Source organism: Amblyomma mixtum, chromosome 1 (assembly GCF_055824585.1).
Source record: "Amblyomma mixtum isolate Tamu chromosome 1, ASM5582458v1, whole genome shotgun sequence".
NCBI classification, from domain to species: Eukaryota; Metazoa; Arthropoda; class Arachnida; order Ixodida; family Ixodidae; genus Amblyomma; species Amblyomma mixtum.
This window is the reverse complement of record NC_143012.1, coordinates 80,877,567-80,896,721: the sequence shown is the minus strand read 5'-3', so window position 1 is coordinate 80,896,721 and position 19,155 is coordinate 80,877,567. Positions and strand designations below refer to the sequence as shown.

Here is a 19,155-nt window from a genome sequence, read left to right as displayed (position 1 = left end):
ATCACGTGATTTGGAGGCGCACAACCACAGAGACGGCGCGAGGTGGGCCCCCGTTTCTCTACTGTCGTGACGTCATCGTGTCACGTGGTGTGACGTCATGTATCACGTGATTTGGAGGCGCATAACCAAGGTGAAGGGCTGAAGTGGTAGCTAAAGTAGTATGCTTCATAAAAGCCGTCTGGTGGTACCATCCGGCGGTGGACCATGCAACGGGTTAACAACCGCCCTGTAATAACGGTTAATCGCATTACAAACAATCTCAGGCTTGTGATGATGGTTCCAGTGATTGTAGCGCCACCAGCGGGATTGCTGGCCCCTGTGATCCATATTTGATGAGGCGGAGCACTAGAACGGTCTCTTCGCGCTCAGACGGGTGGCTGCTAAGGGTTCAAGCAGTGAAGAAAAAAAAGTCCACGTGGAGCTCGTTCTTCCGCAAGCGCCATTGCTCGCAGAAGAAGAAATACACCGTGGTTATCGGACGTGTGATGGCTTCGAAGAAGGAATCCCCTTCACCCAGCGACACCCGCAAGGCCTACGTCGCGGGACATCTCTTCGACAGCCCCGCAGCGACGGCGTCTCCGGCAGGGGAGGTGGACAACAACCAGCTGGGCTCCAGGACAGGACCGATGGATGCGGCAGATCTAAATCCTCGCGACACGCCAGTAAGCGGCACCGTGCGAGAACGTCCTGGGCCCATTGCTGCCAAAAGCCCCCTCGAGGCCGTCGACGACTCCGAGAAACACACAACCTCGGACAGTGAGAGCACTGAGGAGAGCACTCAGCTGGAGTCGCCGACTGACGGTCAGGGTATGTGCTTGTCGATTTGAAAGCGCTTTGAGTAGTTCCCATGACCCTTCGTTTCTACAAGATTTACTTTCCATTCAGCAGAAAGAAGCGGGCAAACTGCTCAAGAAATATTTTTCATTTGGAGACGAAGCCTTCTTTCACGAGATATGCATACAGATACAGTACAGGCATTTGCCTTATGGTTGTCGTCTATGGCGGATCTCGAGGCCTATACATCCCAAAATGCTGCTTTGGGAACAGCATCGAACCACCTGAAGGTGACTGGCTTAAAATGTTCAGTAGTTGTCAGCATTTATCAGGTGTATCGAAATGTAGACAAACGCTAGCTGCAGCGCTCTTTCCTTGAAACTTACCGTTATCCTCTTCACACAATTCGCGTCGCACATGACGGTCCATGTACTCTGATGTTCCTTTCGGTTATACACGACTCGTCGGGGCTGTCATTGGCTACTGTGCTGTGCAGTGAGGACATGTGCACGGAATTAATATTGACCGCTACGGCCCTACTTCAATGCCGATGATAGTATTGTTTTCTCTCGGCGCATAACTCTTTTGTAGAACCAAAAGGAAATTTTGCTAGAAGTGCCTGGGCGTTAACACACCTTTTACATTCAAAATATGTACGGAGATAGAAACTAGCGCAGATAAAAACGACGCGTCGTCAAGGGCGCGCATGTCTGGACATGAGTCAGTTGTGTTTGGTTGAAATCGTGTGGTGGCCGCTCACTGGAAGTGTGCACAGTGCAGGGGTCCCCTCAAGTGAAGCAGTTGGGCAAACACGCCCTCTTTGCATTTGGATATTAGATCCCTATTTGCTCACGTAATATTTATTAATGGTAAAGCATGTTCAAGCGCCCCACTGCGACGTATACTTACCCGTGAGTGATAAGAACACAAGCTGATTATCAGAAATTTGAATTCCTCCTCAGCCTAAGTCCGCTATAGCCAGCATAATGTGACTTCCCTTAAACTTTCGGTGAGTTTGCACTGTGCTGTCATCCTTTCACAGCGGTAGACGTGAAGAAATGTATGATGCATGCAAACGCAGGCTCCATGGGAGCTGAACGGAAGTCCACTCAACCGAGTACAGATCCCGACCTCCCGAAGACAGCGATCAAGCCTCCAAACTCATCGACCGAACAACCCGACTATTCTCAGCACGATGTTCCAGGACGACCAGCCAAGGACCAGGGCAGCGTCGGCAGGATTCTCAAAAATAATGCTCATCGGACACCTCCGGGAACTCAAGGAACTCCGCGCCTCGGGCCATCCCCACTGCCTCCTGTAAATTATGCGCGTGAAGTGAAGAAAGATGAGGTCCGGGGTACGCGGGCACAACAAGCCGTCAAGCAACTCGAATCATACCACACCGTGACGCCGCCTTCTGGACAGCGCACACCTGATTTGAAGGTTTGTGTTCTCTTCAAATGAGCACTGGAACTCCCTCGGACGTCCAGTGGACGTCCTTAAAGCTCGCAGGATGACAATGGGAGTTTTAATGTCCATTGGGGAGCTGTTTGAACACCTCTTCGACGAGTTGACGGTTGGAAAGTAGCAAATTTAAACACAGAAAAGCGCTACACGGTACCCTATAGGAGAGGCGTGAGGAACACAAAATTAAACGCCCTTTGTAAAGGAAAGGTATATAAACAGAGCCTACTGCTTGGTAAATTCTTTCATGTGTGTAAAGTATAGATCTCGAAGGTACCGAGAAACCTGTGTGTTTTTGACTTTTGTTTTTATTTGATGTCATGTGTTCCTCCTTCTGTGTTCCTAATTCTCCTGTTCAAATTAATGCTTGTGTTTTGTGTGTGTCTTGTGCTCATCTATGTCTCGCCGGTCTGTCTGCTATATTTGCGCGGAAGAAACAGCTCTATAATTGTTCGCACTGTCTAAAAAAGCATTTCAGATTTTTAATCTCTAGATTAACGGATTATAGCAAACTACATCAGGTAGTACGCGCTTTCTGAAAGCATTTTTTTTTACTTCTTTTTACATATTTGTAGGTTTTAAGGATAACAATACCACGTTTTGCCGGCGAGGGCAAGTACCTTGCAGGGAAAGACTTCCAATCAACCGGAACGCAGATGTCAAACTACTGCCGCCCAGGGTCAGGGACACCGCCAGCGACCGCTGTTGAGGTTTCGACTGCATCAGAACGACGAATCAGAGGTGGACCGCATTGTAAGGGTCGAGCTTCGCCAGGGTCGAGCTCAGCGTCTTCAAGTTTGACGTCAATGGTGATAAGTGGCAGTCGGACGCCATCCTTATCAGAGCACGACCAGCAACAGCAAGAATTTCAACGGCGACGCGAACGTTCCGAACGTCCTGGCTCAAGCCCTGGAAGGGACGCCATTAGTAGAGATGTACAACGCTGCCAATCTTCTCCGACCTCATTTTGTCCACCCGTGTCTGGTCGTTACTCCCCTAAAGATACGGCGCGCGAACGGAATGAAAACAAGATCATTGCTCGGTCTACCGGTAGCCCAACTAGCTCGCAGCATTCGTCAAAAAAAAGTTGCCTGCGAGAGCATCTTCGGGACAAGCGCGCAGTGTGGGAAGATGAGAAACCCCACGCGAGATTGTCCCTATCCGGGAGGTCGCTGTCCTCGTCCTCAGTCAGTCGCCGCGTTACTCCCGAACACAGTGGAACGTCCGTGCCGAGTTGCGGAAGATACTCGCCACGACGCATGTCAACGACCTTAACGGGAGAATCACCCGAGCGGAGATGTGGTCGACGCCAGCCCCAGCCGCACAAGTTCGAGCCCATTCTGATGAGAAGCCCACCAAGATACACACGGTCCCTCTCCGGTAGCACCGAGGCCCACTCGGCACAGTCGCAGGCGTCCTCAAGGTCGACCAGGTCGGACTCCCCGCTTCACCAGAGTAACCGTCGGCAAAGCATCCAGCCGGCGTACGTGGAGACAACGCGGAGCGTGACAAGGACACCGCAGTTCGTGTCTAGCACAACGCAGGGCTCCTCCGTCAACAAAAGCGCAAAGGTCACCTCTCTTAGGCTAAGCCGCTGCAGAGGGTTAGCGATTACTGCCCCAAGCAACACAAGTAATCGGCCCAATAATGGAGAATGATGATTTCACTGTGGTCCTTTGTAGGACCGGAATTGGCCAATTCATTTCTAATCTTTGGCCGATTAGCTGTGCTGCTTGGGTGCGCAGCGCACTGTTCATTACACTGTCTACGTTGGTTGGGTCAAGGCAGAATGCAAATTTCATATTCGTATTTAGAAAAGTGCCACGTTTATTTTCACACCGTACTATGATTCCATTACTTTATCCCAAATTTATAAGAACGAGCATGAAGAAAGCTGTACGAGAGTTACTTTGTGGGGGTCTCGACCAACATTTGGGAGCAATGCCACAGGGGCAGCCTTGCGCACTGTGTTGGCGGCAGTTACATAGAGGTGCTTGTAGATTAAATTTTCTCGAACCATCTTCAAACGCTATATACAGCTTATTTTGCACTCAGACGTTCAGTAAGGCATTTGAATGCTTTTGTCTCCCTTAGCACGCGCAGAGCTTGCTGGAAAGAAATAGCGCGCTGCAAATATAGCACTGCCATCATGTAAACTCCGATTAAAGAGTGAATAAGCTTGTATTGGTGCTTACTGAAACCAAACGAACTCGACCGTGGGAAAGCACATTATTAATGCACGAAATCCCTTAAAACCTACGTTTTCACCTCATTTACCCGCCGGTGTGGCTCAGTGTTGGGGGCCTCGGTTACTGAGCCGCAGTACCCGGATTCCAACTTTACCGCGGCGGCCGCGTTTCGATTGAGCCGGAACACAAAACGTACCCGTATGCTGTGCTGTTCAGTGCACGATAAAGATCAAGTACTGGTCAAAATTATTACGGATCTCGCCACTATGGCCGCCCTTTCCTTCCTCATGCACTACTCCGTTATCTCACTTCGCGGTTGAGGTGCCAACCAAGAAGTCAGATAGTTACTGTGCCATTTGCTTTAATCAAAAACCACTAATTTCATCTCTTTGTCCGCCGAGTTATGTTCCTCCGACCATCCACATTACGAGATGAATGCGAAAAAAAAATGGCTATCTCCAACTCGGCCACTCTCACTGCCCCATGTAGATAGAGTAGAGTGAAACAGATGCGAAAGAAGCGATTGAAAGAAGAGGCCCTTCGAAGTAACTACGTATGCGATGCAATGGCTGTAGTCAAGGATACCCCCTCCCCCCCTCCCAACATCCCCTCCTTTCTTCAATGGTATCGATGTCGCAGTAGCTTCTGCAATGGAACCTTACTCATGTAATAGTTAGCGTCCAGTTGGTGCGACAATAAAGCAACAGCACAATAAGCAACAGAAGACAAAAGAGGGACTCCTTGATAAGTGTTACAGCGTTTTTATGCATTGGAACGCACTGAGTTTTGCTCTTATTATGTGTTCTCTTTCGTGACCGAGCACCTGTCCTTTTGTCTCCGCTCACAGTCTGCAAAATATCCCGTTTCTCTCTTCGAGCGCGATAGCTTCAACGCGGCAGCGTTAACGTTACCGTTGAGCGCAGAAACTGGCGTCGTGCCACGAAACCCACGTCACACGTGTATCGATACTTCGGCAAAGTCATGAGTAGTCCTCACGCTCACTTGGAAAAGTTTGGCCGACTCAAACTAACACTCACGGAGTCCCGGGCTCGCTCTAACTCATGAATTCAAACTAGTTTGGCTATCAAATCACTTTGGGTTCACTCAGACTCACCAGTCATCTGTGGTAAAAATACTTATAGCGACTCATGTCCCACTCAGGTTCACAACTCAGCTAGGCTCATTTGCTTTTAATGAGCGACTCATTTGGACTCGGACGCTCGTTTCCAATCACGCCTCATCTCGACGACTCATCTGTCCACAACACCCTCCCACAACTCCAACGTGTCATCGCAGGTGCTCTTGAAGAGCCAGCCACCGATGGTGCCCATCTTCGGCGTGGTTCTCCTGGTAGGGGTGCTCGTCGCATCCCTCTTCCTGCTGCTGTTCTTCGTACGCCCAGAAGTCTCCAAGTGGCACGGCAGCATCCGCGTGTGTCGTACCGAGCGGTGCCTCGACTACGCACGCCGTCTACGGTACACGCTGAACACCTCACTTAACCCGTGCGAGAGCTTCACGCGTTTCGTGTGCGATGGCTGGCGCCGCGGCAACCAGCTCACCGTGCGCGAGGTGGCCTTCCTGGACGCCCAGCGGGAGCTGTCGTCCCTGCTGCGATCGGTGCCCGTGCCCACCTCGGGACAGACGTCGCTGCAGAGGGCGGCCGCCTTCTACCGCAGCTGCGACGACGTGCTTCGGGGCAGGGCTGACGAGCTGGAGAAGGTGAGCTGCGTGCATGGACGAGGCTTTCTGGGGAGGGGAGCGCCCCTAGATTCCTTGCTGCTATGCACTGGCAAATTGAATCTAGGCGTAGAGCGATCGAAGAGGTGCGCAGGAACGCAGGGTCATGCGTTGTCTTCTTGTTTCAGTGAAATATTCACCCACTCTGCCCGGAACCAGGCAGAGCGGATGAGGGAACAAATGCGACTTAATGATATCCAAGTCGAAATCCAGAGGAAGAACTGGGCTTAGGCAGGGCATGTCATGCGAAGGAAAGATAACCGCTGGTCCTTAAGGGTAACAGTGTGGATTCCTAGAGAAGGCAGGCGTAGCAGAAGGCAGCAGAAAGTTAAGTTGCCGGACGAGGTTAAGAAGTTTCCGGGGGTCAGATGGCCGCAGCTGGCAAAGGACATGCTTAGGTGGAGGGACATCACAGAGGCCTTTTACCGTGCAGTGGGCGTAGTCAGGCCGATACTGATTATAATGATGATGATGACGCACGACACCAAAGCACAATTAGATGCATGCTCCCTTCCCCGGTTGCGCAAACTGGAGATGCAATATTTTTCTTTCTCTTCTATTTGTCCATTAGCATTTTCATTCCGAAATCGTGAGGTGCCCTGTAGTTTCCCGTAGATAGTAGCTTTCCTTGTCCATTCCTTCTTTATTACACAAAAAATCACCTGGCTGTAACTTGTTGCAGTCTGCTCATGGCTATAGTTTACCTTTCTCCGGGGGCACTGATTTTTCTATGTCAAGGTTTAGCCGCCACGAAAGGTTGGATTGGCTTTAGCTCTCGAGTGAGGTGACTCACAAGCCAAACACAATTCCAGCTTTCCAAAACACGCTTCCGAGAGAGATCCTTCCCGTTCTCACGGTGATCACAGGTCAGAAGAGCGGTGTTGGACGCGGGCATTGTGTGGCCCCGCCTACCCAAGGACTCCAACAGGCCGGACCTGCTTCGCACGTGGTTTCACGTGTCCATCAAGCTGCACTGGAGCCCCCTGCTCCACGTAGTGGTGCAACAGGACCCGAACGTCACCACGGTCGTACTGGAGCCGCTGAGTGATTTTGAGCGCATCCTCCGAAAGCACAAGGGCCTGGAGGGCAGTGACCACGAAGCGAAGATCTACTTTGAGGAGCTCAGGTGAGCGATTGTTTGGATAAACTGTAGTCGAAGAAAGCATTTCTGGTGCGTCTGACGGCCGCATATTCTCCGCAGGCGGGAGTTTCTAGCTAACCGTGAACACGAGAACGGCGAGGACGACAACACCACCGTTACCTTCGCAATGACAAAGGAGCTCGTCCAATCCTTCCTGCCACAGCTGCATCATGCCTTCGGGAGCACTCATCATTTTGACAATTTTCTGGACACTGCCTTCATGTTCCGAACGGTGCCGGGACTCACAAAGCAACGTTGGCTTCAGGAACTGGACAACTACGTGCGAACTTCAGAGAGAGACCTCGTCTTCGTGTCAGAGAAGCCAGCTTTCGTGCGCACGTTCCTGGCTCTGTGGAGTAAACGCGGAGAAGAGGAGATGCACCTTTTCTTCTCCTGGTGTGTCGTGCAGACGGCTGCGCTCTTCGCCAACCAGAAGCTGCTGCTCAACTTCTACACTCGGTGAGAAGACGAGCTATCCAGCCTAGCATGAACTGAAGGTTACCGTTCGTTCTAGCTAAAACGGACGCATCACGTTCATTTATTAGGCAACAGACGTGACGCTGCCGGATAGAGGAATTGTTCGGCTAGCTAACCCCAAGTTCGTTAAAACACCTCAAGTATTCTCCTATTCTATTTAACCTCATTCTATTCTATTTATTCTATTCCTATTCTATTGCTGTCCTATTTTCTATTCTATTTCAATCGTATTTCTATTCTATTTCTATTCTGTATTCTATTTAACCTCAAGTATTCGTTGCAGTGTCCGTGCGAAAAAGTACACTATTAGGGCAGCAGCTGCGCATGATCTGCAGCCGGAATGTGCCACGTTCTCTGTCCCCAGCTAGGAGCGGAACGGAAGCCTCAGGGTCAGCGTCATGCCACTTCCCGCCCGTTCCTTTCTCATTATTCAAATTCCTATACTACCGTAAAATTTAGACGTGCGCACGGTTTTCACGCAGCGAAATGAGAGCTGAACTGTACCACGGCGCCCTCTGCCTTAGCAAGGTTTACATGCTGAGCGGCGCCGAGGTCTTCGGCGCATACTACGACGAAGTCCTCTCCGGCAGGACCAAGCACACCGCGCAGCTTCTGGTCGTGGACACCCGCAGGGCCTTCGCTGCCCGCCTCGAGAAGTGGATACATTGGGACCCTGTCCGCGTAGTCGTCCAGGACTGGAACAGCTCTGACGTCGCCCTCGGGTACTTCGACCCGCGCATCGACCAGCGGTCGCTCAAGGTTCGACGGGAGGGGGATTACGTTCGAAATCATTTCTCACCTTCGAGCGCATTCGCTGCTAATGTTGGATAGATTGAAGGAGCATTCGTTAGGTCGTTGTAAAGATCTACGTTAGAATTTACACAGAAGAAGATGAAACTGGTTATGTATTTTCATTTCGGTTATGTCTTTTCATTTCAGTTAGTTATAACACCTTCCTATGTTCACCGCTGGCGGTTTCCGGTAATCATTAACGCCAGCGTACAGTGCAATATAGCGGATATGGGTGCATTCAGCCTTACCAGCCTCCAAAAACCTTCTGTTAGGACTCCAGGCCTATAGACCATTTACATAGAGCAGTTTGCTCTGTGCACGACAGATAGCGCCACTGGGAAGTCCGCCACTTCTGGCCTTCAAAGCCGGTGTCAGCAGCATCACCGCGCTTTGCGAAACGCTGTTGCGCAGCTTGTGTACGAACGTCAAGCGACTCTTAAATAACCCAGCTGTGATACGGATGTCAAGCGTGGTGTTGAATTACTTTAGCTGTTTGTTAAATTAATATTTAGATCTAATATCCTTTTGGTGTAGAGTCAGAAAAACAGACGCGCTTGTTACATAAAGGAAACTGCGAAACAATTACCGCCGTTTTTGGAGGAGCTGTCTTGCGAGTTCATGCTGCTTTCAAGCAGAACAGAACGTTGTTCCACGAAAAAATAAACATATCACAAACGCCGCGGGCCAGTTTATTTCAAGGCCAGCAGTGCCTGCGGGAATGCCAGAACGAGCGTACCTATGCCTGTAACCTTTCTCACCATCGACAAACACTGATCCAATACTTCGAATGTGCGGTGCGTTTTAGACCATTGCAATAAGTGCTTCCTCGGCATCGGCACAGTGCTCACTAAACTGTCGTGCGTACCATAGCCTCAAAGTATAAAGGAGGCTATGTGCGTACATAACGCTAGGACGGTGGAAGCAGCAACTGAGCGTTGCAAAAGTCCTCAAAGCAGGCACTTCAACATGCAATTCTGTCGCCCAGTGCAAAACTCTATAGAAGTGCGCTAAAATGCACAGGACTGCGGTGAAATTTATCATTACAGGACTTCGAATATTCCAGCTTATTCCGGCTGCTTACATCTGCGGGTGCTGAACTATACGAGCTGTTTTCAGTTTTACTTATCAAGAGAACATTGTCGAACGTCGCTGAGCTTCTGAAAAGGCCCTTGAAAAAGATCCATACTCTTCCTTTGGAAGCCGGAATGTTAACTGAGGATAAAGTGAAGATCTGGACAATCGGCCGGCGATCACGCGGACGTTCGGCTGTAAGACGAGTGCACAGTGCTGAGCAGCGAACGTTCTTGATAGCTGCGAACACATATTCCTCCATTCGGCAAAAATATCGAGCTCTAAAAAGCACGCTTTCAGGCATTGGCCCGCTTTTAATCCGCAGTTCAACAACAAGTTATGCGGTCCACAAATATCGTTACGTGGTGAATTGATTGAATCAATATGAACGCGCACGTAGCTGACGGCGGTATGTTGACACATTCGAGCCGATGCCGGCAGTCTGAAGGAGATGAGTAAATCAGCTGGTTGAAGCAAAAATTTTCCAGCACCAACACGTTCTATGCGCACTCACAAGAAATTTTTGTGGCGTCCGGCAGCTCGTTACCCACAGCGAGAGCCGGAGAAGCGTCTTGCAGCCGGGCACCAGTGCGCCGGCAGCCGTCGAAACGAGAAGGCCCGAAGGCCAGCGATGGCCATGGAGGAAGGAAAAAGAGAGGAGAGGCCCTTTCCACACAACACCATGGGAGAAAAGTGTAAGGTGGAAAGTTGGGCGAGTTGAATCTTATTCATGATGAAGTTTAGCGCCAAAAACGAGGACAAAGAAGGAGTGAAGACACAACACGAGCGCTCGTGTTGTGTCTTCACTCCTTCTTTGTCCTCGTTTTTGGCGCTAAACTGCATCATGAGAAAAGTGTGGAGGAAATCACGTGTTTTTTTCGCGATTGGGAGGCCATCTAGGCCGGGCAGCTTAGCAACGGCGTCGTAGTTGCTGCTTGCAAACCGGGCGGTAGCAGACGGTCTCGGCGTAGCATTTGCGGTGCGGCGTAGGCGTACTTTTCTCAACTGCTCGAGTTTGTTTTTGATCGTGCTCACAGGCTGACGTTGGCGCCGTTCACTCATTCTCAGGTGGAATTCGCTGCAAAACTCTCGCTGTGGCGTGCATTGATTTCAACGTGCTCGGCGGCCACGATCGCACGGGCGTTTCGTCTACTGCGTCACTGTTCGGAGCCGTCGGGAGACTACCGCTGCTCACTGAGGAGCACTCGCGCTGTTCGTTCACCAGTGATTCAATACGCCGTGCGCTAGAGAGGTCATCGGCGTATTGTGCGGACGTTTCACGTCCTGTGCGTGCAGTGTGCGTGTACCATTCGCGCTCCCGTTTCCATCGGCAGTGAATCCTCGATCGTTTCTATTAGGCGTGTTCTTGCAACGCTCCAGTGATTGTCACTGATGTTAGTGTAACTGTCATTTTCGTTTTTCGCGATTGCGCTTGTGTGAGCGGCGGGGGCCATGACATGGGCGGAGGGCGATATTTTAAAGGAAGCATGCAGCTGCGCTCACTTTGCAGAAACTGTATTACCCGCCCGTTTCAAGCGTGCAACGTTTGAAGCGTCTAGCGAGCTCTAGCTTCTGGGACGTGCCGGGCTCAAGTGTATTCGTTCATATCGTGGCCAAGTCTGTGTTTCTGGTCGCGCGCTATGCTTAGACCGGTTTCCTGTTGCAGGTTTGAAATTGCTTTTCTATCTGATGTCATAGTCAAGAAGTGCCAATATCGATAACCTTGATCAGGGATCTCATGCATGAACCTCTAAACTCATTCCAGCAAAGAAGGATTTTTTTTACAACCTCATGAGCACATTTGACAGCTGCCCACTCAAATATCATTATGCTCTCAAATAGAAAGTGTTGCAGAGTACCATTCAAATATAAGTCTCGTGCAAGCAAGCTGTACATGAAAGGCTTTAGCCATATACTAAAACATTTCAGGAAGCTTAAGTTTAAAGGGAGTACTTACACTGCATTAAGGTAGGATAGTTTGTTCGGAAGCTTCATGAAATACACTGTGAGATCCAAGACACACAGCATTAAAAGAGAGAAAGAAAAAAGAAAAAGAAAGGAAGAAGAAAAAAGAATGCTTTCAGGCAATCGGTATGTGAAATCTCTTAATTTTAGAACGTTCCCCAAAGCTCTTATAAAATTTGACAAAATATTTTTGCAGAAATGACTCAAAAAAACTGAGCTACTGGTGACTATTGCATGCCATACTGAGTAAAGAATGCAGGGGCTCGTTCGGTTGAATGTGAAATTTACCGTTGATTTTATATGCGACTATTGTTGCGCATACCTTTATGCACTCGCTGTAGTTTCTACCGGCATCTTGCTTACACCTGCGATTAATTCGATCCCGTCTTTACGTATTCATTGATCACACGCGCCCTTAGGTTATTCTAAACTCAAGGTAGACACGTGCGCCGAAGCAGATGAGTAAAATTCTTTCACAATACAGCCACTACCAGTGGCGTAGGCAGAGGTATTTTTCGGGGAGTGTTATACGCCGCTGGTAAAAAGAAAGAGACCCTGCGCTTAAACAATACCTTAGAGATTTTTCTTCTTTAATAAAGGCGAAGGGTTAGTTTCGTTCACTGCAATATCTACATAAAGATACGTATGCACACAGGATCCCGAGAACTTCATTCATAAAAAACATTTGTTTTCTCACAAAAACAACTCATACGGAAAAACGTGGCTATTTGCAATATTTTCACATCATATACAACAACACAAAAGCTTCTGCTCTACAACAAAGTCATCAACTGCAAACAAATGGCATTTGTCAAAACTTCTACCCCGTACATGCAATCCTGCGGGTGCGTGTGCCCATGCGGTAGCACGCGCCTTCGTTGGCTTTGAAACGCGCGCGCAATCAGCGCGGCGGCGAAACGTCAGCATGACGTCAGCCCGGACAAGATGGCGCCGAGCTTGTTTCCGGCTTTACAAAATGTCACGTGACGGCCTCTCCTCTAATTTTCCGATTGGTCATGTGACCAAATATGGCGGTGCCTATGCTCCCGCGCTGTAAAGCGTGTATACGGCGTCCCTAGTACTTCATCGTTCAATGAAAATAGCGCTTTACTGTGCAATCGAGGCTGGACTACGAGCGCATGGTTCACGTTACTTAAGTGCCGTATTCTTACGCGGCTGCAAGGTGCTCGACAGTGCCTCGAAATCCTCGAAAAGAGATATAAGCTGCGCCACTGCATTGGGGCTTCGGAGTAATATATGATGCCGATGGCTGAAGAACCAATAAGCGCTCAGCCAATGAGGGGCTAGGGGTGCGTGCAAAGCGGTGTTGATTTAGCGGCTGAACATGGTGGCCTGTGAGATATTTCGGCGAAGTAGAATATGATACCCCGTTTTGTGAACTATTTTGTGGTCTTATGGTTACATGCTGCTTAACGTTCCAATGCAATTCAGGCTGTGAAGGACACCGTAGTGGAGGGCACCGGATAATGTCGACCACCTGCGTTTTTTTAACGTTCCCTGACAACACACAGTACGCGCTCCTCTAGCAATTCGCCTCCATCGAAATGCGACCGGCGCGGCCGGGATCGAGCCCACGTCTTCCAGGTCAGCACCGGAGCACAACAAAAACATAGCCACCGCTTTGGCGCTTTGGGAAAGAAGACCGGCATTGATGCCTCTAACAACGGCGCCGTAACATGAAGGCTCACAAGTATTCTTTCGAACCTTCCTGTTTACTTGGCGACGCTGCAGCTGATGGTGGTGTTTCAGATATGCGGCCAACGTTCTCGACAAAGCGAAGCTCTTTTAACACAGAAGTCCGACTACCGCGATGTTTTCCATTAATGACATCTCAATCAACTCCGCATTCCTCTGTACTACAGGAAAAAAAAAACAGGGCTAGCAATGAAAAGGGACCATAGCGGACGGCCCCATGACGTAATAAAGTGTACTTCAAGACAAGGCACATATATTAAGGAGAAGCAAATAGGTAGGAGGGCGGACGAGATTAGGAAGTTTCCGGGAATAAATTTTGTCCAGTTAGTGCAGTTCAGCTTGAATAGTAGGTCGATGGCAAACGCTTTTCGCCAGCAGTGGAGGTGTTTTGTGATTATTATGATTCCTGTTTGGAGCGTGAAGAAACACTGCTGAGAGTATTTTCCTCTCCTCCTAGTACTGAAGATTGCCCTAGTTTAGTATTGAACTTGTTCTTTGCGACCTGTCTTTTCTCGCTATGCAGCCCGAGCAGGACGAGCCGACCTTCCCTGACATGAACGCTTCGCTGGTGGACAACTGGCAGGCGGTCAACCTGGACCATGTGGACGCGAACGACCGCACGGCCTCGGCGCGAATCGAGTTCGCCGAGTGGTTCACACTTCTTCCCGGCCGTGACATGGCGCTGCTCCCGTATGCATTCTCCTTTCCCTGGCTGGACGAGAGCGCCGCGCCGGCCATGAACCACGGAGGCCTCGGATACAGCGTCGCCTTGGCACTCAGCCGACTGTTCAGCGACAGGTAGGCTACTGTGAAACAACTCTGCTGAAACGCGTGCTCAACATCACTCGAGAAGTGAAAGCCTATATTCATTTCTACCACACCTTACCACTTCAGTAAATGTTCCTTTGGCTTTTGACGAACTGCAGCTGCGTAACATATCACTTTGTCAAGTTCCCTGGCGCGTACTCTTAACCAACTGAAGAACCAGTTATAGTTTGTGTGGCTTTAATGAGGGGGATGAATGCACTTTCCCCGCTTAACCGCGGCTGTCACAGTTCAATACCTCCGGACCCGACCCCGTGGTCGCGTGCACTATCGAGCGCACGACGACCACGACAGGTCTTGCTCTGAGGGAACAAAGGAACGACCCTCTGCCTGACGCAAACAAGGCATTCATTGCTGCAAGGACAATAACGCCACCTGGCAACCTAATAAGCTTAGGAATCGAGCACGTCCGACTCACAAGCACGGTTACGAGCGAACGTTCGCACACGCCAGGAAAAGGGGGAAACTCCGAGGCCGGAAGTGGCGAGCCGGCGGGAGAATGTTCCCGGCATGAGGCATCGCGCCAGCTGGAGAAGAGCCGAGCCCACGCCGACAGGCTCGTACACGGCGAAATCCCGAGTCCAAGAGAGCCTAGCTCTCCTGGCTCAGAAGCTCATAAACCGCTTCTGCGGTTCCGCGAAATCCTAATTCATTATTGCGACAGCCACCGTCTCTACCCGGCACCTGCCAAGGGGCTGAGTAAGGCGGAGGAGCGAACTCTGCGGCGCCTGCAGACAGGAACTCTTCTCTGTCTTGCCGTAGCAAAACACTTCGATCCGAACACAGATGGTGTGGGCATGTACTCAGAATCCTCACCTTCCCCCTTCCCCCACCCCCACCCGAGAGGCATGGGAGACTGCCCTCCTCAACTGCTCCACACTGGAGTCCCAAAGGGCTCTAGTAAAGCGGGCGCGAGACGGGGCCTCGTCGTGCGATGTCCCGGACTAAGGATACCGACCATGTAGCAGGGTTTTTTGGCCCTCAAACTCTCCTTGCAAATTACAGTTTTTCACCACCAGCACCACCACTCTCCCACGCGCAGGAATCATGCCATCCGTGGCGCTCCTGTCGCTGCGACGCCGGCGCCCTCCCTCGGTAATTACGGCAACTAAGCTCGAGAAGGTGCATCACGGGGAACCCCACCAAAGGGGAAGACTAGGGCCAAAGTCCCCACAGGTTGTAATGCTTCACACCTCCTTGCTACGATAAGAACAGAACAAAAGACGCCCCCTGATATTACCGAAGCGTACCGTCTGAATATGCTCAGAAATGCAAGTTTGTACATATCAGCTCGTTTAGAAAAGTCACGTGTAGAAAACAGGTTCTCTTTCTGCTCGATGTTTCTCACCCCTCTCTAGCCCCTCTTCCATCCGTTTATTCCTTCCATGGAAATAGTTGCACGACCCGAAGTACCCAGGTACCCTGTCCCACGCAGCCAGCTCTCTTAACTCTGAGGCCAGATGGCTCCCCGAAAATATCTGCTCACCATTATTTGCACCTGGTTGAGTAAGGAATCGGCTGCACTTGATTCTTTTTCACTGGGTGCTGCTTGTTTGCGTATGGGCCTGCAGAAAAAAATAATCCAGTAAAGCGGCTGCGAAGGATCGCAATTTGTGGTTAAGAATGGTTTCAAGGGATCAATAATATGCCTATTTTCAGGTGTTCATATTTACGCGTAGCTGTTGGAGCAACGGTAAATGAGTGCATGAGGTCCGCTAGGAAACGGCGATTCTTATTTTATTTTACCAAGTGCATAAACAAAAGGTATAAAAACGTCATTCCTGCCTTTCTTAACCCCCCAGCGCCAAACCTTTTTCCAATTGTTCGACAGCAAAGTGGTCACGCCAGTAACACGGATCAAGGCATGCGAGTTACGCACACACTCCAAAAAAATGTGCAAACGTGTTTAGTGCGCACGCACATAAGCAAAAAAAATTGCGAGGACACTTTGGCAACTAAATTGTTGAGAGACGAAAGGCGAGCACACTATGCTGTGACGACTTCCGGTGGATGTAGCGTCACACCGTTCCCTTGGATATATCGATACCCAAATTATACATCCTTCGGGGATATTAAGTGTTAATTGCTGTTAATTACACATTTTTCTTTCTAATTTGGTACAAATCCGGAGTTTTCCCGATCATTCTGTGATAATTTTCGCTATGCCGTGACGACTTCCGGTGGATGTGACGTCACACCGTTCCCGTAGCTATATCGATGTCCGCGCTCTTTCTACGCAATTTGAACATTTTTGTTACTATAATTAACTAATTATTCCACGCTCATCAAGCGTGGCTTCTAGGTCCATTTTTTCCTCCTCTATTTGAAGCAACATTCGTTTTCTCCTATCTTTTTTAGTTCCCGAGGTAACACGCTGCCAAAGGTGTGGCACCCTCTGCTAACGGACGCCAGTATGAGCCATTAAAGGCTTTCGCCTTAAGAGGCTGTCTTATAGTACGCTACGCTTAAATCGCAGCTACATCATTTCTTCGGAAGCCGTGGGCTCCTTCAGCACGGCGCTGGCGTGCGCCGTGAACGGGAGCAGTGGATACGGCAGCTTCTTCGACGTTCTCCGTCAGCTCGAGCACACGCTCGCCCTCGAGGTGTCGCTGCAAGCGTACAGACAACGCAGCGCCACCTCGGAGGGCTACGACGAACTTCTCGAAGGGTTCGAGGGCTACGGCAGCGCCGCACTGTTCTTCATCGCGGCGTGCTACTCAACCTGCCTGGGCAGCGAGAGCGTGTTCCCTGCGGCCGACGACGACGAGTGCGACGTCACCTTCCGACACGTCGAGGAGTTCTCCGCCGCCTTCGGCTGCGCGCCCGGCAGCCCAATGAACCCATCTGTCAAGTGTAGCATCATGGCGCGAAACGATGCATAGAAGGGCATCCTTCGCATGACTCACGCAGTTTCCTAACGAAGAGTGACCGATGGGCTGAACTTAGCGCACACTTTACCTATTTTCGTTTTAGAATATTTTCGGATTACAGTGTACAAAATCGCTGAGCGCGTTCTTTCGTCACGAACTATAATCATGATCAATAAGGGCAAGCACTGAAGATTTCTTCACTGCATTTTTACTATTGCAAGGATTTTAGCCCTGCATCACAGCTTTCTGCCAAAGTTACCAAAACTTTGAGGTTCCTATGTGTATATGCTTGTTGGGCGGAGCTATTGTTAGGGTCCTTGTTTTCTGAACTTTATTACGTAAGACACGTCCAGATGAAACCAAGTGTGTTACTCTGCCATTGAACCGTCTGTACTTTTACAGCGAGTAGCCTCACAAGACTGCACATTTACAGCGAGTAGCCTCACAAGACTACACATTTACAGCGAGTAGCCTCGTTAAATACTTAGTGGTCATGTTTGATTCTGATATGAACTGGCAATCGCATATTAGCGAGACATGTCCCAAGCTCGCTTACGGTCGCCACGTGTTAATAAAATCCCGTGAGTGTTTTCACGTAACGGTTCTGCGTATTTTCTATATCTTATTTGTGCATAGTTATTTAAGCTACTGCACAGTACCATGGGGCTATACATATAAAACGTACTTAAAATCTATTAGCCGCTTACAGAAGAGGGCAATTCGAATCATTACCCCGTCAAACAGACCGGATACTGCAAAATCACTGTTTCTCCTGATTTGTGAACTTCCGCTGGACTCTGTTCACGTATTAAGTGTTGCTGACATTCTACATAGAATAACAGTAAATGATGACCCCCTGCCATTAAGCTTATTTGCCTTACCAGCATGCATTACAAGACACGCAGCGAACAACTGCCTCGCATCGAAAGCAAAGGAAAGGCGCATATTAGCCCCTTGGAACAGCGGAAACCTCAGTCGCGCTTTAAGCTGCGAAACCGCTTGAAAGCAGGGGTTGTTGCGACTGAAAGAAGGATGAAAAGGAAATTGCATGGGCCTGCCTACTGGCTCCAGCTGAGCCACAACCACTGCCGCGTGCAGATACAGGAGAGTAGAAAGATGTGGGGACAGAGTGAAAAAAGTGGATGTGGCATAGCTCAGCTGTGCCAGGATATACATAGCGAGAGGTACGATATACCCCTGGTTACGTCTAGTCGTTTTAATGCGACAGCCTTTAATGGCTCATACTCGCGGTGCCCGTCCATGGTCGCGGTGTCCGCCCGTGCGCTGGAATCATGCCAACTGCCTCCTCTCCGCCGCACAGCGGCGCAACCTAGCGGTGGAACATAGCGGTGGAACGTGCGCGCGCGCGTTGGTGGTGGCAGCTGCACCGCCGCCCCTTCGGCAGACTTCTCGTTGAATTCGGTGGTGCTGAACTCTTTCATTAGGCCCAAAAACAGGGGATCAGTCCAAGGCCCGATTGCGCTGTCTCAGAGGAGAACGGCGGGGATCCCTTGGGATGTCGCCGCCTCCACCGCGACCTGGATATGCCGGAGTTGGTCAGCTGGCTCGGAAGTACGCAGGAGAGACTCCCACGTCTCTGGGGTGTTTGAGTTATTTGTGTTGTAGTGTGTACAACTCCACGCCATGTGTATGAGAGTGGCCGGAGTTGAGCAGAGTCTGCACATGGTGTCTATGTTGCGGAAAGATTGTGCTTTATGAAAGGGGGTTTTGAAAACTGCCAATTTGTAGTTTGCGCCATTAATTGGACGGCCTCGCGCCTTGTTAGATCACGGTGTGCGGAAGGATATAAACTTCTCTCGAGCCGGTGGTGCTGGCGTATGTCCGTGCAAGTATTGAGTAGAGAAGCGCGTGAGATATTAGCATCGGAGGAAGCAGGGAGGCTGATCATACACTCGGCTCGGCAGCTGAGATCTCGGGCGAGAGTGTGCGCCTGGGCGTTTCCGCTGAGCGACTCGTGGGCTGGAGCCCAAAGAAGTAAGCGAGAGGTGGAAGAGGGTGCAGTAGAAAGTAGAATATGTAACGCCTGGCAAGAGATAAGGCCACCATCGTAGTTGCGGATAGCCTGTTGAGAATCACTGATGACGATTTTGGTGGTTTGGCCAGCGCTAGCGCA

At 50.1% G+C, this 19,155-nt stretch overlaps 1 protein-coding gene across 1 annotated transcript; it reads left to right on the top strand.

Moving 5' to 3' along the window:
- The first annotated feature begins 332 nt into the window (after window positions 1-332).
- On the top strand, window positions 333-17,185 carry LOC149366932 (uncharacterized). The gene is made up of 9 exons (XM_089572254.1): window positions 333-807; window positions 1,856-2,217; window positions 2,814-3,809; window positions 5,724-6,146; window positions 7,031-7,290; window positions 7,366-7,764; window positions 8,265-8,541; window positions 13,850-14,124; window positions 16,628-17,185. Exons 1-9 carry the CDS (start codon window positions 333-335, stop codon window positions 17,031-17,033), a joined length of 3,873 nt encoding a protein of 1,290 aa, XP_089428380.1. The 3' UTR covers window positions 17,034-17,185.
- Window positions 17,186-19,155: the final 1,970 nt, after the last annotated feature.

Bases quoted from the DNA above. Each gene is read 5' to 3' on its own strand.
- LOC149366932 (XM_089572254.1), top strand. From the start codon at position 333: ATGAGGCGGAGCACTAGAACGGTCTCTTCGCGCTCAGACGGGTGGCTG. The intron at 808-1,855 runs GTATGTGCTTGT...ATGCAAACGCAG, and splicing joins GTCGCCGACTGACGGTCAGG to GCTCCATGGGAGCTGAACGG. The intron at 2,218-2,813 runs GTTTGTGTTCTC...ACATATTTGTAG, and splicing joins AGCGCACACCTGATTTGAAG to GTTTTAAGGATAACAATACC.